This window comes from Pezoporus occidentalis, unplaced genomic scaffold (genome assembly GCF_034315485.1).
Source record: "Pezoporus occidentalis ecotype Australia unplaced genomic scaffold, CSIRO_AGI_Poc_V1 ctg179, whole genome shotgun sequence".
In the NCBI taxonomy this organism is placed as follows: Eukaryota; Metazoa; Chordata; class Aves; order Psittaciformes; family Psittacidae; genus Pezoporus; species Pezoporus occidentalis.
In genome coordinates this window covers 1433761-1455697 of record NW_026913629.1, presented here as the reverse complement: position 1 = coordinate 1455697, position 21937 = coordinate 1433761, and the positions used below count along the sequence as shown (strand labels likewise).

The following is a 21937-nucleotide window of genomic DNA, read 5'->3' as shown; positions in this document are numbered from 1 at the left end:
GTTTCCAGGGATCTCCATGTATCTCGCTCCAGGAAAAGAGCTGCTTCAGCTGCGCAGACATGTGGGATCCCCAGGGAGTTCATCCATGAACAGTATTAATTGTCCAGCTCGCCCCTTTTTCCTCCAGAAGAACAGATCTGTTCTATCCTACAGAAATTTTTTTCTTCTGATCTAATCTAAACCCAGGGCAGTGTAGCCTTCATTTTCCATGAAAACCCATCCAAGAGGACTGCTGAAAATAGCCTGTGCTCTGAGAACAGATACCAGGAAAAGCAAATGTGTGTGTGTGGGGGGAGCCAGGTCAGCCAGGGCATGGAGTTCTGCACAGGAATTAATAGTATTAATCTCAGTCTGAGCTCGTTGAGTGGAAAAGCAGCTCACTGGCACCCATTGGAGGGTGCACTGCCCTATGGATACGCTGGCTGTGTTTTATCAGCCTGATTTTCTTTACCAGCAGATGGGAGATGGGTTGAGATCTCGCATTCAAACCTTAAATTTCACAAAGGCTTGCTGTGGTGGAGGCATTTCCTCCACGAAACAAACACTCAGGGAAAGAAAATGCAGCCCGCTGCCTCTAGAGCTCTGTTTTTAGGATGGAGTTGGCTCCCTGCAGCCCTGAACTTGGGGTAGGCTCTTCTTCCAACTCAGCATGCAAAGTTTGGGCTTTCCTGGTCTCTGAATACACAGCAGGTTGTATGCTGTAGCTTGGCTACAGGTGGCAGCAGGATCAATTAAAACATCTCAGTTAAACATATTGATCAAAGCATCAGCTTCTGGAGGGGTGAGAATGGCAGGGAAGGAGTGAAAATGTTGTTTGGATTTAAAAGCAGTATGTTGTAGTTCTCTTTTTACATTGATGTTACTGGTTTGGGGCTTTGCTTTTGAGGGCTTTCATCTGGCAACCCCCCATAGGCTGGCTCTTGCAGGTGTCTTAAGAGGTGGGTGCACACCAGTTGCAGTTCAGTCCAAAACCTGCCAAATTGCAAGATGTTGAGCAAAAGGAGTAACAAAGCCAAAAGTTTGCTGGGCTGTGCCAGGGGTGCTGCAGTGAGCCCTTGTCTGGGGGAAAGGGAGGAAGTTTTATGCAGTTTAAGACACTGGGGCTACAGCAGGGGGAAGGTAACTCCTTTCTTCCCTGCTTGTTTTCTCCTGGGGTGGTGGGTACTGGGTCTTCTAATGCTGAGAGCCCCTGGACCAGCTGGTCCCTGTGGGGTGATGGAAGAAGTGTCCTCTAGGCAGGGATACTGCCAGCATCTGGGCTGCTGGATGCAGCAACCGGGAGCCTCCCTCACTTTCCATAGCACTTGGCTAGTGGAATAGAATCACAGAATCAACCAGGTTGGAAAAGACCTTCAAGCTCGTGAAGTCCAACCATTCCCCAGCACTGCCAAGGCCGCCACTAAACCAGGCTTACAACCTTATCAAAGATGCTTGGCTCAGTATTAACACTCACCAGATCCTCAGGGAGGCAGTTTTGGGGGTTGCTATTCACCACACTGAGCCCCAACAGCCCTTTGCTGCATTGCTGAGCATCGTCTCTCCTCCATCCAGGTATAAGCGTCTCCGATGTTGGAAGCGCATCGTAGTCTCATTTTCTTACCTGCCTTTTCAGCCCTAATATTCCCAGTGAGCCAAAACTCTTCCAACCCAGCACAGGGTGGCATTTGGGCATCTCACTTGGCATGGGGGAGCAGGCTGCTGCAGAGCCCAAAAGGGTGAAAAAGCACTCCTGGGCATTGCTTACCATTGGGGCATCAATGGGAAATGAGTTGAAGAAAATAGTTTTAGAGCAATAAAGGAGGAAATAAAATGCTATTCGTAGGGTGAAAGAAGAAGATACACTGAAATTGCAGCGTGTGTCTTGGTTGGGGTTGTGGCATTCTGGCAGAAGGTTCACAAATAGAGCAGAGTCATCCTGTGCCTTTCCTTGGAGTTATGGAAAGGGTCTGCTGGAAGCAGCGATAAGGAGAAGCTAAACCAAAAACCTGAAATAACCCTAAACCTAAAAAAAACCCACCCCGGCTTAAGCTTTATTTTATTCAAGCTCCTGTAGTGGTTTTACTTTTTTTTTCCTTTTCCCAAAACCTGTTACTATTTAAATGCAGATTTTTAGCTTTTCCACCCAGGAGCCAGAGCTGGAAATTCTTTCCACTGCGTTGGTGCAGGAGGGAACAAACCGCTGCTTTTAGTTTGCTCAAGTAATGCATCCCAGCCTGGAGCCATGGGTTTCCTCGGCCTGGCTCCCTCCCACTCCCAAAATGATCCTGGGGTTCTGCTTGGTGCCCATGAGGACAGGGATGGGTGAGGGGGGGGAGACCACAATTCCATAGGGATTTCCCCAAAGTTTTCCCTATACTTTATTCTTGCAAACACCACGTAGGCACTGGAGCTGCCTGAGAGGTGGCTTCATTTAGGGGGGCAAAATCTCCCCTTATTTTCCTAGCCTTAAGAAAAGGAGGTGGGTTATTGCAGGGAGCTGATTTGCTTTTCACCGTGGCATGAGAGGAAGATGCTTCATGGCTCCATGCTAGGACCCCCTGCACCATGGCAGGGGGAAGCTTGTGTTATCCAGTGTTTTGGAGATGAACCGTTTCCAAGAGTAAGGGAAGGGAAGTTTGGGTAGGATGGGCAAGGTTATCCTTACTTACTTCATGCAGCTTCTTGGACCATCGGTCTGATGCCACATTCCCACCTCTATCCCTGTTTCTTTCTACCTAGAGACTGCAGGATGTGGTGGTGGTGGCTTATCCATCAGCATGGGGATGTGCAGATTTTCCAGACAGAAAGAGGTAGCGCAGGGTTGGATTTGCTGAGGGGGCACATCCAGGATAACTGTGTTTCCTAGTCCCTGACCTGCTGAGATAAGCTTTGCTGGCCAGAAAAGGTGCAAATGAGCTTTCCAGCTTCTCCCTTCTGACCACAGCTGTGGGTCGGGTGCTTGAATGTGCCTATTCTCCCCTGGGGCCCTGTCACCATCCTGGAGGGACTGGTGGTGCTAGGTTCTGCTCAGTACTGGTGGGTTTGGAAGAGCAGGGTGAGGGTAGGAGAAGCAGTCGGACTGGAGCCTTTTCTGCCACAGGAAGCTTTGAGACCCAAACCAGAAATGTTTGGGGCTGATTTTATTGCCAGCCATTCGCAGCATCTGGGTGCCAGCCAGAAAACGAGTTGGATCATTTCACCCTAAAGCATTGCCTGGAAAACAGCAAGGACATTCCTATCCCTTAAACCTCCGCCAAGCATCCTCCTGTGAGCCGTTGCCCACCCCAGGCTGCTGCCATCCCCAGCACTTCCTCCTGCCTCAGATTTGCTCATCCTGGGGGGCTGTGGATCCCCCAGCCAGGAGGGGACACTGGGGTTTGCAATGCACAGGGCAGGGTTCATTCAGGGACAAGTGCTGGGGAGTTGGAAGAGCAGCAAACTGCTGGTGTTTGCGATGGGAGGGGGGCTGTATCTCGTTCCTTTTCTCTTCCTGCTGCCTTCTGAAGCAGCTCTGAGCAGCCGGTGTGTAACCAGAGCTCACCCCGTGTGCAGGAAAAAGCAGCTGTGAGCAGTACGCAAATAAGGTGCTGGGGCTGGAGATGCTTCCCCAACTCACAGCACAGCCAGGGCCACCACTGCCTTCACTCGGGAAGGAGAGACACAGGTGGGAGAGCACCCGTGGCTTTGGAACTAGCTCCTCGGGGTGATGGAGGATGCAGGAAAGAGCCAGATCCTCCTGGCGTGGGTTGCGGTGCAAAGCAGAGCTTGTCCATGGCCACCTGGCACAAGGCTGTGCTTAGCTCCCCATCTTGGTGCAACAGCACATAGTGTCCGTGGGTCCAGCGTTCCCTCCAGCAAGGGTGGGCTCCAGGGTGTCAGGGGAGGCAGAGGGTTAAGACCACCTCAGCCATGCAGAAGTTGAAGCACGTTCTAAAGTCCCTTTGGCTGCATCCCAAAGGTCCCACTCTTCCTGAGTGGAGCAGAGTCCTGCGTGGTTGGAGCTTGGGTGAGATGCAAGGTGCGGGACAGGCTCCAGGGATGTAGCAGTGTTTGGGAAGCTCAGGTGTGAAGCTGTTCATAAAAGCAGAGCTGTGTGGATTAATCTGAGTCCTACACAGCTGAGGCACTTAGATGTGGTTTGTCCTCTGTGACCATCAGGGAGCATTAGCACCGTTAGGCTTTGAGTGTTTGTCATCCCAGATCACACTAAAACACCCGGGATTAGTTTGCAAACGCTGGTTCTTCACAGTTCTGCAGCTCAGGGGCAGGGTGATGAGCAGCTTCATGCCTCCATCCCCAGGCAGGATTTACACCCAGCAGGTGATGTTAAAACAACCTGGAAAAGCCTTTCCTGTTGTGCAATCTGGCTGTTGCGCAGAGCGCCGGTGATGTGGAGCGGTGCTGGCTGTCAGCAGGGATGAAGCAGAGCAGATATCCCTCCGGGATGGGATCCTTCCAGTGCAGCCGGCCCTGGGAAAGGCAGCCGGTTAAAATAACAGTTTATTCTGCCTGGTGTCGTGTGGGATGATGGAAGGATCCCAGAGCAGCCCTGCCGGGGCTCCTGCTTTATGTCATGGGAGGGGGCTGCTCTCTCAGCTGGGGATGTTCTGGGTTTTTCTTACCCTTTTCGCTACTTACTTGGGCCCTTTTCCCTTCCTGTCATCAGAGTCCAGGAGCTGGCTGTGTCCCTTGTTTTGCCTATCCATTTCCCTTTACCTGCATATGGAAAAAGAAACTAAAGGCAGGGGGGAAAGAAGTAAAATTAGTTTACAACATAAAAAATATGGCTCGAAGGAAGTTATTTGGAGCAGAAAGCTGGGCCCAGGTGTGATGCTCATCATTATCCCCCGCAGTAGGCACCGTGCCATTATCCTTCCCACATCACTTGGTGGCAGAAGTGTCTCCCATAAGGGAAATCTGAATTTATCCTAGGGAAGCTCCTGAAATGCTGGGCAAAACAGGGTTTCGGTGTTCACCCTGCCAGGTATTTGCTGTTGTGGGTCACGCACCGGGTATGAGCAGGAGAGTGTCACCTCATGCCTCAGTTTCCCCGGAGCAGAGTGGGATGTAATTCCTCACTGGAGACGCACCGGCTGCCACAGGGCTGTGCTGGTCTGGGAATTTCTGACCCTGGTTCAGCTGGAGAAACCCAAACATTTCCTTCAAGTGACCCCAACGCCACCCCGTTGCATGCGATGTGTTTGCTTTGGCCTCCAGCACACGCTCTCCTTGGGGACATGAAGGCTGCATAGAGCCCGGGGGCAGCAGCCTGCACCTCGCTCCTGGGTGGCACCCGTGTTTATTTACCTTTTCATCCCCTGATTCCCATCCCTGCCATGCTGCAGGCGCCAGCGCACGGGCTGCCAGCCCTGTTTGAGTTGGCAGGAGCTGGAGGTGAACCTCCAGCTCAAATAGCCCGACGCCAGCCCTGCGTCTCCCCGGGCTTGTTGCGTGCCCTTAGGGTATCTTGTATCGGTATTTTGCAGCCCAGCTTGGGCCACAGTCACTGGGCCGTGATGGCACAGCGGGGAAAGAGGTCATGATGTGACAAGCTCTGCACGAGTGGTAACTCCTCAGCAGTTCCAGGAGCCTGCTGTGTTCTGTGTCCCTGTGGATCAGTGGAGCCAGGACTGTCGGCACCTCTCCACGCGGTAATTCAGAGGAGATCGCCTCTGGGATCACTGTGGTGGGAGTGGTCCTGTGACATCCAGACACCCATCACCCTGCTGTGGCATCTCTGCTTTCTTGGCTGTGGCTCTCCGAAGCCACGATGCAGAAGAGCAGGAGCAGAGGAACTGCAGATATGTGTCCGCAAGCTGCAGGTCCCACAATGGGGAACTGCTCACTTGGGAAGCTGAAAACTTAAGGAGCAAGAGGGTGGCCCCTTTTTAGGATGCTCTGAACAACCAGTGTCACTTTCTGCCCTTGGTGGTGTTACTGCATCTGTCTCCTGGCTGTGTTGGGGAGCTTGGGCACAGAGCAGCATGTCTGGGCTGAGCTCTGAGCCATCAGCCAAAGAAAGGGGCCATTCAGGTGCCAGCCAGGAGTTTGTATTTCAGCCTCACTGCTCACTGTGTTATCCCAAAGGAGCTGCAGGTTGGGGATCGTGCTGGTTCCCTGTTGCCATAGGACATGGCAGTGCTGCAGCTCAGCAGCACCACCTCTGCTGCCCTCCTCAGTGCCATGCCACGCATCAAACGTGGGTTTTGGTGGGTACTAAACCATTTCATCTCTAGCAAGATTTTGGAAGGAGAGGGAGAGGCTTCAGCCCCAAAACTTCTGGTGAGTTTTGATTGATTCAGATCCAGAAATGTGGGCTTATTGTGACTTTCTGCCTTTTTTTGTCTGGGTATTTGGTGCAGAATGGGCACTAAGCTGCCATGCGAAGGGCAGTGGAAGGAGCCGCTGATGGCAGGGGAGGTGCCTGGTTCTCAGTATACTCAGAATTGTTTTTTTGGGAGGTGCCTGCAGCAGCGTTGATGATGGTTGAGGTTTGGTGACAGCGGTGGCAGTGTCACCGTGCCACCGGTGGTATTTCGTCTGGCTGCCCCGGTGCACGTGTTTCCTCCTGAGCTCACAGAAACCTGTTTTCCCTGCTCTGCAAACAGCATCTCTGCAGCTCTTCATGCACACCCCATGGGGGAGAAGCACTAAGAGGACCACGACATTTTGGGTGGCTCTTGGGGTGGAAAGTCACCCCTGGGCACCCCAAGAGCCAAAGCCTGCAAGGAGCCCCATCCACCTCCCTTGTGGCACCCGTCTGCCTCCAGCCCTCTCACCTCACGTGTTTGCACCCTCAGAGTGGAGCCTGGATGGAAATAGCTGCAGCACATCTCTTCTGCTTTTAATTGTGGTGGCTCTATGGGCTGGGGAGAGGAAGCTGGGGGTGGAGAGGAGCCGGCTGCAAAAGGGGGAAGAGCCACTTTCCTTCTGACACGCTCTGTGGGGTGATCTTAACGTTGAAGCTGCTCCAGGGTTACACTTACACTTCTCTGCCATAAGAATAATTATAGGTGTCACGCACTGGTCTGTTTCTCACGATGCAGGGCACCAGAGTACCCTTATCTAAGAGGTACCTGGGTTTAAAACCACTTGTAGTGAGCGTGCCTGAGCATTGAGAAGCTGGCGCAGTTTGCAGCATAAACACGTTCAGTCTTCTTGTTTTCACTGGTTTGTTCAGTGAAGGTGGGGTTGGGGTTGGGGTTGGTTGTTGGTTGGGTTTTTTTATTGCTCTGAATGAAAACACAATGGAAAACAGCCGAGCAGGTTTCACTTCCTGCCCTTGCTCAGGGCTATGTGCTGGGGGTGCTTGGGGACAACCCCACATTTGGTCTAGTGGTGGGGCATCAAGTGTGTCTGCCTTGAGCCAATTCCTGTTGGACTTCAGCTGGTCCCTTATTCCCCCCCAGAAACTCAAGGGTTTAGAGGAGGATCTTGTTATATTATCACCCCATGGGGTGTAGAAGTAGGTGGCAGCCAACAGAGGCTTTGGGACAGCTCTTTGGGAAGGTCTGATTGAAGTTTTCTCTGCTGGGAGGTTTTCTGCCCAGACTCACTGGTGCTGGTACCTTGTCACCTCAGTGCTAGGACCCTGCTGTATCCTCTGTGTGCTCTGTGATGCCTTTGAGCCAGAAGCTCAGCACTCCAGAGGGTTTGCTGCTGCATGGCTATGGCTTGAGTTTCTCCAGCAAGCTCTGCTGCGCTCAGCAAATCCTGGATTTCCTTTTCTGTCTGCATTTCCCCACCTTGGGCTGCTGGCAGAGGGTTTGCTCTGACCGTGCTCTGTGAGCAGCCAAAGGATTCACCCTGAGTGCAGGAACAGTGAGTGCGAGTGAAGATGAGCACCCCTCAGCAGCCAAAGCCAGGGGGGTCACTCCTGAGTCCTCCCTGGGTGCAGGACCTTGCAGTCCTTGGCCAGACCTTGTCATGGCAGCGCCAGCACCTCAGTACTGCATGGGTGAGGATGCAGGAGCGATGCCCTAGGTGAGTACTGGGGTTTGTTCATTGCCCAGTGGCCTTGGGACTGTTCAGCACATGTGGCATATGAAGGTCCTGATCATCCATGGGGATGTGGCAGTCTTGGAGAGACAATGGTGGTGGTCAGGAGCTCTTGGGGGTTTTTCAGGTTGTGCAGGTGGTTGGGAGCAGTGTGGATGGAGGCTCTGCACCCACCAGGCTGGATTCAGGAGGATGGCTTGGACCAGCTAAGCATTAGCTTTGGATTTCTTTCCAGGAGCATCGCAGGCTGTAAAGTACAACTGATGAATAGGGAATGTGGTCTGAAAGTTACAGTCCCCAGGGGGTCCCTATTGGCTTTCTGGCAGGGCATTTTGCATGATGGTTTGACCACTGTGTCCTGGATTTGGAGAGGGCAGCTCCTGAGGAGTATATTTTAGGCAGGCTGAGTGCAGCAGTGAAAGCTACAGGAGCAGCTTGCGGCAGGGAAATGATGTGTGGGTGGTGTCGGGAGCGTCCAGTGCCGCTTGCTTGGTGTCAGACAGAAGTTTGAGGATGAGCTGTCTTGATGCGGGAACGTGTGTGGAACAAATTGCATTTTGGGGTACTGAATGGACTGCTGGGGCGTGAGGGTTGCTGGTCTGGGCCCAAATCACTAATTTATCTTTTTATTTTTATCATTTTCTACTTTGTTTTGCTCGCTGGGCTGTCAATGAAAATGCACAGAGCTCCCTGCAGAAGAAGGTAAGTTGTGGGCTAGAGGTGAAGGTGGGTACATGCTTTGAGTCTGCGTGGAAGGACAAAGCGAAGGGGGTCTGTGGGGTCTTTTGATGTTGGTTTTAATCCCAGAGAAAGCTGGGCTGACAGCAGTAGCTTTCCTGTGATGACAAAGCTGCCAGCTGTGCGTGGAAACACAGAGGATTTAGTTTCTGTAGTTAAAACCAGACACAGTTTACATTGCCAGGGCAGTGCCAGAAATGAAGGTGTTTAACAGTAGAGAGAAAAATTCCCCACTGCAGCACTCAACATTCTTACTAGTGCCCACGGGCAGTGGGCACTGGAGCAGCTCTGCTGCGACCAAGGGACGGGCTCCTGGTGGTCTGAGTGGCCTTAGTGGTATAAACCCCTGTGGCCTTGGGTTATTTTGAGCACTGACTGTGCTTGGCTTCGTGTTTTGCCACCAGGAAAGTCCCTCTGGGAGTTGGTGTTGGAGCAGTTTGAAGATCTCCTCGTCCGCATCCTTTTGATGGCAGCTTTTCTGTCCTTCGTAAGTACCCTGGGCTTGGGGTGGGCACCTTCCAGGGCACAAATGGACCCAGGTGGCAGCCAAAGAGCAAAGGAGCTGGAGGAAGGTGCATGGTGGATGAAGGAGATGTAGCAGCAGTGCTGGAGGGTGTTTCGGTGTTGGTACTTGTTTCAGTCACATTGTGGTCCTTCTCTTCTCTTGCCCACCAGATCCTGGCCTGGTTTGAAGAAGGAGAAGAGACCACGACAGCATTTGTGGAGCCTGTTGTCATTATTATGATCCTGATCGCCAATGCTGTGGTGGGTGTGTGGCAGGTAAGCTGTAGCTCCCCTCAGCTGCCCTGCTGGTCTCTGCTCCACATGGCTGAGACACTTCATTTGAAGGTCTGGTTGCTTCTTGCCATTAGAAACTCATTTTTCAAAGGTTCAGTTCAGCCACTGATGCTCCTCTTCTTGTATATATTCAGCTTAAGGACATTTATTTATCTGCAGTGTGATCTGAGGTGGGTTTGCTGTATGGGGAAAAACATCCAGCTGTCGTGACAGGACAAGGGGTAGCGGGTTAAAACTTAAACAGGGGAAGTTTAGGTTGGATATAAGGAAGAAATTCTTTACTGTACGGGTGCTGAGGCACTGGAATGGGTTCCCGAGGGAGATTGTGAATGCTCCATCCCTGGCGGTGTTCAAGGCCAGGTTGGACGAAGCCTTGGGTGACATGGTTTAGTGTGAGGTGTCCCTGCCCATGGCAGGGGGGTTGGAACTGGATGATCTTAAGGTCCTTTCCAACCCTAACTATTCTAGGATTCTATATGGGTGGGATATGCTGCTTCCCAAACCAAGAATGAGAACATCAGTGCCCAAGACCTGGTGCGATTTAAGCCAGTGGGGACCATTTCAGAGCAGCTGAAGAAGACATGGCATTTGCCCCATCCATGGTGCAAATGGGTACCAAAGCCAGGGCCATGGTTTGGGTGCTCTGTCTTTGCAGCAGGTGGGGAAGGAGCCTGGTGCCACCACTGACAGCTCTGCTCCTCCTCCACTTGCAGGAGAGAAACGCCGAGAGTGCCATCGAAGCCTTGAAAGAGTATGAGCCCGAGATGGGGAAGGTGATCCGCGCTGACCGCAGTGGGGTACAGCGAATCCGCGCCCGGGACATTGTCCCTGGGGACATCGTGGAGGTGGCAGGTAGGGTTCCATCACCTTAGGGCACTGGGTGGGATGGGGAGGAAGCGCTGAACAGGAGGGCTTTGATGATGGACACCCTGCGGTCCTTGTGGCAGTGCCATACTGTCCATGTGCATCTCCTCTGGAGGCATGGCCACCTTGTTGGTGTACACTTGAGATCTTAGTTTCCCTTCAAATGCAGAGAGGTGAAATGAGCTGGGACAAAGCTGGGGCTCATCAGCCTGCTGAGGCTTCGCCCTGAGCATGAGGCAGTAGAGAACAGCAGGAAAGGGAAAAAAAGTGTGTGTTTCTGGCAGAGGTTTTGCATCTCGGGGGGGGGGGGGGGTGTTCCCCGTGTTCTAGGAGAACTGGAAGAACATTCAGTGTTCCGCCAAGATTCCCTCTTTCTGGAAGCAGCTCTCCCACGTGCATCCCCCGGACAGGGCTGGTGCTGGGTGCTGCGTGGTGGTGCCAGGCGAGCGCTGCCACCAGCTTGGAGGGGTTTCAGTGCTGCAGGCAGTAGTGCTGGTCCTGCCTGTGTGGGCAGGATTTCTTGGGAATGGGAATTTGTTATTTGGGAAGGGCGAGAGGCAGAGGGGACCAGCTGCAGGGTGTTCCTTTCTAATGGGGTTTTGCATTCAGCAAAGGATGTCTGGGGTCTCCTGCCTGCCCTGCAAGACCTAAGGAAGATGCATTTTGCTTATCCCATTTTGTTTGTTCATTAAATGATGCTGTAAATCCCCAGAGCCACAAAACTAATCCTCTCCTTTCCTCCTTGTGGCCTTGCTAGTGGAAACATGCTGCAATCCCTCCTGCGCCCAGCCAGCTCACTGTTATTTATGTCTTCCATTTGGGTTTCAGCTGGAAGATGAACATAAGAATAATGCAGGGAGGATCAAGCACTGGCCAGAGCCTCAGCTGGGCGAGCTGGCAGTGCTCCCAAGCCAGCTCTGGAAATACACTCCAGCTGCTGACCTAGCCTTTAATTAAATTAATTAATTAATAATTGATTAAATTCTGCCATCTTCCCCCAAACTGAGTGCTTGCTGCCTGCCCGCTAGCAGCTGAATACTGCTTTGTAATGGCACAGTCAGCAGCACGACTGGGAGGGAAAGAGCTGAGCTCCCTGGAGGGGCTTGCAAATGATTAGCAAGTTAACTGGGTTTAGGAGGTTCTAGGAAGTGGGGAGGATGCAGTCAGGCTGCCTGATAGGGAAGTGCACCAGGAGCAATAGCTCTGAACATGCAGTGGACATTGGGTGACATCCTGGGGACGGCAGGGACAGTGCTCGCAGGAGGGGACTGGCTTCTGCTTGTGCAAAGGCAATAAATTGGGCAGCAGGGAGCGGAAAACCTGCTACACTAAGAGGGGGATGATAGAGCCTTGGCTGCCATGGTCTAGGGTGAGGCATCCCTGCCCTTGGCAGGGGTTTGGAACTAGGTGATCATAAGATCCATGAATTTATGATTCTATGATGGTTGCACGTTGGCGAGCTGTTTAAATCCAGCTCCCAGCTGATTTTTGCTCTTCTGTAACAAGGCAGTCGAGGTGAGCCCTTGTGCAGGCATCTGTATATGGACTAAACCCAGCTGCAGCACCAGCTTTTTTTGCCTTACCCCAAAAGAGCAGGCAGGGCATTGCTGAGGGAGCTCCACCAGGTGCTGCACCACCTGCCTGCTCCTGCTTTGCTCCAGCAGTGTCTGTTTCCTCTCCTTCCCTTGGCTTCTGGCACAGGGGAGATTTGCCATGCTCAGGTGATGTGTTCAGTGGCTGGCTAATGGCAGCCTCCAGGTCTGTACAGGAACTCTGTCCTGTGCCATGCAAGCCTTCTGGGATGCTATCCGCTATCCACCCTGGAGCAGAAGGCACTGGTGCCCGATGTTGCAAATCTCCCCTCTGTCAGTTTACAGCCACCCCTCTTGTTTGGTCACCATATTCCTTTGTAAAAAGTCCTTCTCCAGATTTCTGGCATGTATTGAACCTCACAAAGGACCAGCCTCCCTCCTCATCTGCCCATGAGTTGTATTCAAAAGGAGGGGACAAGGAGACCTGGCTTTGCTATCCCACTGCCAAGCTCCCCGAGTAGTGGAGCTCTTTGCTCCCATTAAGATTCTCCAAAGTCTGCGTGCATGAAGTGTACATTCTGGGGGCTCTGTGGGTCCCTGTGTTTAACCACTCCCCCCCAAACCCAGCTGCAGTGTGGATCAGGGCAGGTCTGCCCTGACGGCAGATGTTTCACGCCGCATCCCAGCGCGCCGGGATGTGCAGCTGGAATAAGTGGTTGGTGATGGAGCCATGCCAGCCCCATCCCGCTGTGCTCAGGGGTGGTTTTACGAGCCCCGGGAGGAAGTGCTTGTTAAAGTCTGGGATCTGAGACGCTCCTTAGCAGCCAAGCCGGCAGTGTTGTGTAAGGGATGTGAGTGCTCTGAGCCAGGGCTCGCTCTGCATCAGTGTTTCCGAAGCACCGGAGCGCGGTTGTGGCCAGCCGATAAGGGAGCAGGAGGAAGAAACCCAGCGGGGAAAGGAGCTTTAAATGGGTTTTTTTAAGGAAGCACAGGCGTCTGAGAGGGTGGCGATTGGTGGCTGTGAGTTGATGGGGCTGCTTTCACCCATAACCACCCTGCTGGGCCAGGAGACCCGTGGATGGCTGTTTGTTATGCAGCCAGGAAAGGTCATCCAGTGTCAACGGCTTCCAGTCAGCCCACGGAGCCCTGAAACAGGGTTAAGAGTGATGTTGGGAGGCTCAGGCTGCTCTAAAACTGGGGTGTTTGGGTGTTTTTGCAGGGAAGAGGGAAGACGGAGGGTGCTGTAGGGGTTTTGCAGGGAAGAGGAGAGACTGGTATGTGGTGGGGCAGGCAATGCCTTGCTTTGGCTGCCCCGTGCAGAGCTCCTCCTTTGCTACGTGTCCTGGCAAACCTGGCTCAAACCACAGCAAGTTTCACTCGGGTGGCAGCTGGGGAAGGTGATGGGCAGGGCTGGGGGCACCTGATGGAGCTGCTCTTGTCTTGTCCTTGTAGTTGGTGACAAGGTGCCAGCGGACATCCGGATCATCGAAATCCGGTCCACCACCCTGCGGGTTGACCAGTCCATCCTCACTGGTACGTGCACGTTTGATGGGGCAGAGGCGGCTGCTGAGCACAGAGCTTTCCCTCTGGAGCCAGATTTGGGGACTGATCCTGGGCTGAGTGCTTTGCTGGGGTGGGAAATGGGTGGGAGAACAAAATGGGGAGGTCCCAGCATCATGTAAAAACCACGGCATAGGTGAGGTGAGCCTGGTGCTTGGGCATCCCTCCTGCAAAGCACAAAGCATGGAGCTTTCCTGTGCAACACAAGGGAGGAGGTGCTCAGTTCCTGCCCATTCTCCCCCAGTTCAGCCGTTGCATGATGACCGCTGGTGCACGAGGCCTCATGACTTCAGGGAGAGGTGACAATATTTGGGGCTTTCTTTTCTAAGCAAAAAAAGGCCTCTGGAAAAGCCTGTAAAGCTGATAATCTGTGATAGTTCAGGAATAATCTCTCTCTGCTGTCAAGGAAGGCCAAGAGGTTTGAACTAGATGATCTTTAAGGTCCTTTCCGACTCAAACCATTCTGTGATTTGATGAATGATAAGATGACAAAAAGGGCTTTCCAGTGTTTCAGCCCTCTTGCATGATTTTGGAAATGCATCAAGTTAGGAGATGACAGCAGGGAAGGAAACCAGAAAAACTGTTAAAAATATGAGGAAAGGAGCCCAGTCTCCTCAAAACATGGCTTTGCATTAACTTAGTTCTCCAGGGGCAAAAGGAACTGCAAAAAAAAGGGGAAATCTGCAAAAGACAAAACATAAACCTTCAGTAGAATGGCTTGCATGGAATCCCAGGCTAATTTGGTTGGAAAGGACCTTAAAGCTCATCCAGTTCCAGTCCCCTGCCATGGGCAGGGACGCCTTCCACTACTGCTCCAGGCCCCATCCAACCTGCCTTGGGGCACCTTTCCCATTGTGCTGCCCTACAATCCCCATCTGACCTGCGGGCTCCCTGGCACAGGGATTTGGCACCATCCCATTGGGCTGTATAGGAGCTTGTGTCTCCTAGTGCTGTGCACAGCTTGTTTCTCTGCAGCCCTCATCTTCGGGGCGCCTTGGCCCAGCTCTGACATCCTCATGACGGATGGTTTGATGGCCAAATGCTGCTTTAGAAAGGCTCAGGGCAAAGGCTGGAGAGGAAACGTGTGGTTCATCTCGCCCTTCTTGTCTTGGCAGGGGAGTCTGTGTCAGTGATCAAGCATGCTGACCCCATCCCTGACCCCCGGGCTGTCAACCAGGACAAGAAGAACATGCTTTTCTCTGTAAGTCCTTCATGCCTGTCCCCACCTCGCCTGTGGTTTTCCAAAGAGCCACCAAGTGAAGAGGGTGATGGAGGCGGGAGATCTCTGAGCAGAGAAAGGGAGTGCATGTATGAGAAAGTCCTAAATCCATAAGAGCAGCCCCAAATACATAAAAATAAGGACCTGCTTTGTTTGGGCTATGACACCCTTAAATGCCCTGGGCAACCACTGTGGGTTTTCCATCGGGTAGGATGCGTTATGGGTGGGGAAAAGGTTTGTGGTTGAGCCTGGAGCTATTGCATTTGAGCTTCCTCCTCTCTCATGCTCCTCTCGGACAGCAGTCAGGTCCTCAGGGGGTGAGAGAGCTCTCAGGAGGGATGTCCAGCTGCTTCAGGTTGGGTTTATGTAAAACCCCAGAATGTCTCATTTCCCCTTAACCAAGACCTTATGTTCTCCTTTCACAACAAGCACCCCATTTCCCTGCTCAGGCTGAAAGGTTTCATGCCCACATACCCACTCTGTCCCCTTTCTTCCCTCCCAGGGCACCAACATCGCCGCCGGGAAGGCTGTAGGGGTTGTCATTGCAACAGGAGTGTACACCGAGATCGGGAAGATCCGAAACCAGATGGTGGAGACCGAGCCTGAGAAGACGCCCTTGCAGCAGAAGCTGGATGAGTTCAGCCAGCAGCTCTCCAAAGTGATCTTCCTGGTGTGCATCGCCGTCTGGGTCATCAACGTCAGCCACTTCAGCGACCCGGTCCACGGCGGCTCCTGGTTTCGGGGGGCCATCTACTACTTCAAGATCTCAGTGGCGCTGGCGGTGGCTGCCATCCCTGAGGGCCTCCCCGCTGTCATCACCACCTGCTTGGCGCTGGGCACGCGGCGCATGGCCAAGAAGAATGCCATCGTCCGGAGCCTGCCCTCCGTGGAGACCCTGGGCTGCACCTCCGTCATCTGCTCCGACAAGACCGGCACCCTCACCACCAACCAGATGTCCGTCTGCCGGGTGAGCGCTGGGTGCTCAAGGGTTTGAGGTGCAGGGGGAATGCTCTGTAAGCCCCCAAGCACTCTGCGTTGCTCCATCCCCATCACTGGGGTGTTGGGCTTTGTTGTCCTCACCTGACTTGTTTCGTATCGGGACTGTGAAGGTGAGAAGATGGTTTGTAGGAAGCGCTGAGCTTCCTCTCTGCCTGAGCAGGGTCAGTAAGGCTGATGGCTTCTCTTGGCAGGGTTGTTATTTGAAAATTGAGGGACTCTTCATTAGGGACTGTAGTGACAGGACAAGGGGTAACAGGTTAAAACTTAAACAGGGGAAGTTTAGATTGGATATAAGGAGGAAATTCTTTCCTGTTAGGGTGGTGAGGCACTGGAATGGGTTGCCCAGGGAAGTTGTGAATGCTCCATCCCTGGCGGTGTTCAAGGCCAGGTTAGACAGAGCCTCTGGTGGCATGGTTTAGTGTGAGGTGTCCCTGCCCATGGAGGGGGGTTGGAACTGGATGATCTTAAGGTCCTTTCCAACCCTAACTATTCTATGATTCTACAATTCTAAGTAATTTTTATGAGCACACCAGGTTGGAGATGCCACGTTGCAGATTTACTTCAGGGCTACCTCTCAGAGAGCATTTCTGCCTGCTGGGCTGTGGAGTTGAGACAGAGCTCCTGGAGATGCCAGCACAATTGGCCTCCTCTGCCCTCTTGCCCATTTCCCCCTGTTTTGACCAAACCAGGGAGAAATTACAAAGCCTGGACCCATGAGATCAAAACTTGTAGGGTCACTGCAGTGTGTGAGTTTGTGACAAAGCTTGCGTAGAAATCCGTGGGTTCAGAGAAGATGCCCATGACCTGGTGAAAAGGTGCTTTGGTTACTTGTCCTTTGCTGGTGGAAGGTCTCCCATCAGCAGATGTGTGCAGCTGGGCTTGGACTGAAAAGCTCTTCTGGCCGAGGGAGCACTGGAGTGGTTTGGCAAAGAGATTGAAGGCTCCTGGTCTACCAGAGAGCTTTGTTGCTGCCTGCCTGGCTGCATGGAGAGGTGACTTGTTAGGAAAGCCTGGAGCATCCAAGTACTTCTCAGTTTCCCCATTAATGCTCAAGTCTCAGGAAAGCTTTTCTTCATGGCCTTGGCATGTCAGTTTTATAGGAGAACCTTGGAAAATGTGTTGCTGTGGGGAAAAATGGACCTGGCCACCATTCCTCCTCTCTGACACTTTGGTAGCGTGGTGGGAAGCTGTGATCGTGCTGCAAGCTGGCCATGGGCTTTGGCCACTGGTTTGCTCAGCACAAAATACAGATGACTGGAAACATCTGATATTCCTCTCCTGTAAATGATTTAAAACGAGACACTGCTGGGATGAGGCAGTGGCCAAGTTGCCCACGTGTTCCCACCAGTCCATTTTCTGATCCAGTGATGCAGGGAAGCAAGTAAAGGGTGAGCCCAGTATTTGGGCTCTCTTCAGCTCTGCAGACTGCAGAAGGAGAGGTGGGAGTGACCATGCCTTCTCCAAAACACTTCTTACTGGAGGATGTGCTCCTTGAACTCAGGAAGAAGTGCCATGCCACCGTCTCTTGCAGTCTGGCACGACGAGGAGAGGCAACATTAGGAATGCTGAGACAGGGAGAAGGCAGGAGGGGGATGGAGTGGGGCAGTGGCATGCATGAGGGGCTTTAGCATCAGGCATCATTTGCAGAATGAACTTCAATTAAATTGAAAATGCAGTGTATCATTCACCCCATCTCCCCACAGCCCCATTCCAATATCCATGTTATTCACTTGGCTGATTCCTCACTCCCAGGGTGCAATAGCAAGAGCCGGGCTGGCCCCAGGACACACGGACGTGGCTGTTAATGTTTAACGGAGAGGGATTCCCATGTTGATACCGACAGCACAGGGACCGCTGATGGCTCTGCTGAGCAGTGGGTGGGTAAATATTTGTGCTGTGCTGCTGCCGTGTCCTGGATGTGCTCCTGCCCCAGAAGCTGCTCAGCCACGGGGGTGAAAACCCACAAAAGCCTATTGATAGCCTGGGGAAATGCATTAATTGAGTGTGATTTCATTAACTCACACATTAAATTTGACTGAGCACAGCTGCTCAGCCAGGGTATGGTGCCAAGCAGTGCTTGCCCTCTACACCTCTGCTGGCATCAGGTCTGTAGAGCTGTAAAGTGACTCTTAAAAGGCTTTAGGTCTGCTTTTAAACCCTCAGCTCTGTTGCTGGATCTGAGTCGCACTCGGTGTCTGGATTTCATAGCTGGGATGCAGCAGAGCCAGCTCAGCAGGGTGCATGTGGATGCCAGGTAGTCTGCAGGGGTGAAACTGTGCCCCCCACACGCCCATGGGCATTATGTGCCCACTGAAGTGCCTTATGCCAGGGCCTCGTCCACCTGGGATGGCCAAAATCTTGGTGCTTTTGCTCTGATCTCAAGTCCACCAGAGGTTACAGCTGTGCAATATCACAGTAAAGCCAAAACACCAAAACTTATTAGATCAGATTGAACCTATGGTTTGTGTCACTCACCTTATAGTCAGCTGGGGTCTCTGAGACCACCGTCTCACCCAGCCTATGGTGTGGAGCAACCAGGAACAGCCTTCTCCCGGCTATTAAATAACTATGTGGTTGGGAGTGATGGGAGTCTGGCAGGGGGAGAAGGGGCAGAGAAGCTTTTCAGCTTTGCTCTTGCACATTTAAATCACTCTCCTAAAACTTTCAGCACCTTTTATGCATTAGAGCTTCATTTTCCAGGAGCTTGAGGGTGGTGTTTGAAAGTCAGGACCTGAAGCAGAGATGTGAGTGTGGCTGTGGAGGCTTGGGGCTGTTGCTGTGCAGGGCAGAGCAGGACAGGGCTGGAGAGGAGCCTAATGTCTGGGAGAGGGAGGTGATGGTTGGATGCCTCTGAGATGGTGTTTTGGGGAGCATGAGCAGAAAGCGGGTTTATCCTCAATAAACCGTGTAGCAGAGCCTGTATGTGCGATCTCCTGTTCCCAGTGCAGTCGGGGCTGTGTGGGCACTATTTGCTTTTAAATCTCCAGGACACTGCCTTGATTCAGCAGTGCTGTCTGTCTAAACCAGTGCTAATTAATGGGAGACCCTGCTGGGGGTTTCCTAGGGGCTCTGGCAGTTACTGATGGGTGCCGGGGCTGCTTCCAGCGCAGGAGGAAGATGATGCTGATCCGTGGGCTGATTGAGGGGTAAATGACTGCTGATTGCAGCCTCTTGCTATTCCAGACAGCAATCCTCTCTTGTCTGCCTTTTGATGAGTACTTCTTTTGAAGGTACTACAGAAATGTGCAGATGTATCCTTCACATCTCCTTCCCCGCAAGCCTGCAGGCGATGCATCCGTGGGTGCCCTTTGCTATCTAAAAATACGCCCAGCAGCGTCTGGCTGTGTGATACAGCGCCAGAGCCAGACAAGACTTGTCAGGTGCAATGGTTGAAACCCTTCTGGAGCAGGGGGTGCTCGTAATGGTTTCCTTCCCATCTATCTCCCTGTTGTGTTAACCCCCCAGATCACCAGCGTGGTTTTAAAACGGTTATGGGGGTGAGCAGAGGGAAGCCGTGGGGTGGTGCTGGCTGGATGCTGGAGCTGGTGTTCACCATGGCAATGCAAAAGGTCTCTGTGAGCATCTCTTGTCAGCCTCCGCAAACCAGGCTGCAGCATGCAGCTTTGCCACCTCCTCCTATTGCTCCTGTTACTATTTATGTTATTTCTGTGATGGAAACCTTACCTGCCCTCTTCACAGATTAAGACACAGCTGTTTCCTCTGGACTGCTTCCCCTGCCTGCAAACCTGACCCCTTTTCAGTGCTAAAACACCACTCAAACCCCTGCCAACACCTCTGCAGTGCCCTGGCTGCCCATCCCCTGCCAGTCACACAGGCTGGGAGCGGGCAGGAAAAGTGCTGTAACCTCTGGTTGCTGTGGGTTACACAGCACCTCTTTTAAAGCAACATGGAAAAATAAAGGGCCTGGAGTGACTTTTATATTTTTTCCTTTTACTTTTTTTTTTTTTTTTAACAAGAAAGCTGCTATTGTAAAAGTAGGAATTGTTTTGTAGCCATGAGTGGCTGGAAACAAAGAGGCCCCTATCAGGCCAAACCACCAGTGCCTGGGGTGGATGCTTCCAGGTTTTTCAGTAAATGAGCCTGGGTGGCATTTCTGAGCACAGGAGTCCATTTTCTGAACAAACCAGAAGGTTTTGGCTCTCTGGAAAGCCTGTGACATTGGATGTCTCAAAAAGAGATGAAGGATGCTCAGCCTTTGAACATCGTCTTTGGTGCTGGCTCAAAGTAGGTGCCACACTTCACCTTGGTTTCTGGAATAGTCATCTCAGGGAGGTTTCTGTTGAGGTTCTTCATGCGTTCTAGTGGTTGCACCTCCTGCCAGAGGAGCTCAGTGCCTCAACAGAGACATCTGGGACATCTGTTTAGCTCTTGATTTTCTTTGAAACCCTTCAGGAATGCTGAGGGGTCTCCAGGATGGGCTCTGGGAAAGGCGCTGAGGGCACTAGCCTAGCAAATGCAGTATCTGCAATTCTCTGTGCAGCTGTGGGGCCATGGGGAGGTTGCTTTGACCTCAGAAGTATTCACGCAGGAGGTGTTTGCTTTGAACCTCCTGCTTTGATTTGCCCAACCCTGTAGAATGTGGAGGTGAGAAAACCCACCAAGGTGTCTTGGTGCTAAACCTGCTGTCAACGTGCTTCACTAAGCTTGACCTTTTTGGTTTGGCTCTAAGCTTGCATCTGGGGATACTGGGCTGCGTGGGGATGTCTCTATGGTGGGGTGCCCTTTTATAGTTAACAATAATTAATAATAACAGTCAATTAAATAAAACACTAATAACACTAAAACTCACTGCGTTAAGGAAATGGCTGGTACCCAGATCTGTGGCATCTCTGGTGCTGAGTGACGCCACCCAATTCCTTCAGCATCTGTTGCTTCCCTCTCCTGGAGAGCATCTCAACCAACCAGAGGAAAATCAGGCTTCCTCCTGGCTGCTCCCGACAGGCAATTGCAGCCGGGAAAATGCATTCACCACACCAATTTTATTTATTTATTATGTTACTTTTTGGCCTCAACCTGGGTCATAAATAATGATTAAGCAGAAACAAGCGTCGCCAAAGTGCTGCCTTGGCTGGGGTCAGGCACCGCTCTTGCTCCAGCTGGATGGGCTGTGCTAGGAGGGGGCAATGGGGTCTGGGACAGCTTGGGGAGAGGGGGATTTGTATTGTGGTTTAGGTTTTGGGGGGTTGTTGCTTTCACTGTAGCACTAAGAAACTGGAAGGAAGTTTGAAAGGCAAAACTCACTAATGGAGCATGTGGGACTTGTACTGCTCCCAGGGGCTTTATTACTGAGCTGCCACACTGCCAGTGCCTGGAGCAGAGCTGAGAGCCCAGTAGTGTACATGGCAAGCTGGTGGCCAAGAGCTGGGAAGGGGTGGCAGGGGCAGCTGGATGGATCCTGCCCCACAGAGGCTTTCCAGGGCAGCCGGGGCAGGAGTGGAAAGCTGGACCTGGCTCCTTCTCTGCTCCAAGAAAAACACAGCCACCTTCTTAGGAACTGGCTCGGCATCGCTCCTCTCCAATGGAAAAAAAGAGCTGGAGGAGGTGAACATGTAAAAGGCTGGAGAGAGGTGGAAGGATTCAGGAACAGCCAGGAGCTGGGGGTGACCAGAGAGGGGGCTGAGCCCAGTGCACTGCTGGGATGGTGCTGGCTGGTGGGTCTCCATGCTGGGCACATGGGTTATACCAACAGATCACTGCCTGATGCTCTGTCTCCACCTTTCCCTCTTGCAGATGTTCATTATGGAGAAGGTGGAGGGCACCCAGTGCAGCTTGCACGAGTTCAGCATCACCGGCTCCACCTATGCCCCTGAAGGACAGATGTGAGTGTGGGTCCCCTCTGCTTCACGGGTAACACAGGGTAGCCCTGCATTGGCAGCAGGGTCAGGGGGGAGACAGAAGGGTCAAGCTTGTGCCTATGGCTGGGGAACCCCAGGCTTGCAGTTGATGGGTGATTGCCCTTTGCTGTGGGTAAAAGCCAAGGCAACTGCTTCCCCATCCCTCATGGTTAGTCCCTGCCCAACACAATGTGGAGGGCATACACCCCATTTCTGCCTGCTGCCCTCCTGCTGCTCAGCAGAGGGGCTCCCACATGCTTGTCTCTCCCTTTGTTCACAATAGAATCATAGAATAGTTAGGGTTGGAAAGGACCTTAAGATCATCCAGTTCCAACCCCCCTGCCATGGGCAGGGACACCTCCCACTAAACCATGCCACCCAAGGCTTTGTCCCAC

General features: G+C 52.5%; 1 protein-coding gene across 3 annotated transcripts in view; it reads left to right on the top strand.

The window, feature by feature from the left end:
• The window catches only part of ATP2A3 (ATPase sarcoplasmic/endoplasmic reticulum Ca2+ transporting 3), a 53347-nt gene that overhangs the window by 9531 nt on the left and 21879 nt on the right, over positions 1-21937 (top strand). For 2 of the 3 annotated variants that reach the window (XM_062614957.1, XM_062614955.1), the window contains exons 2-9: positions 8662-8679; positions 9120-9202; positions 9391-9495; positions 10227-10365; positions 13362-13442; positions 14585-14670; positions 15191-15655; positions 21439-21527. In XM_062614957.1, the coding sequence (XP_062470941.1) occupies positions 8662-8679; positions 9120-9202; positions 9391-9495; positions 10227-10365; positions 13362-13442; positions 14585-14670; positions 15191-15655; positions 21439-21527 (1066 nt within the window). Of the gene's footprint in view, positions 1-8475; positions 8540-8661; positions 8680-9119; positions 9203-9390; positions 9496-10226; positions 10366-13361; positions 13443-14584; positions 14671-15190; positions 15656-21438; positions 21528-21937 lie in introns of those variants that run through there. The other variant, XM_062614956.1, reaches the window with a different exon arrangement.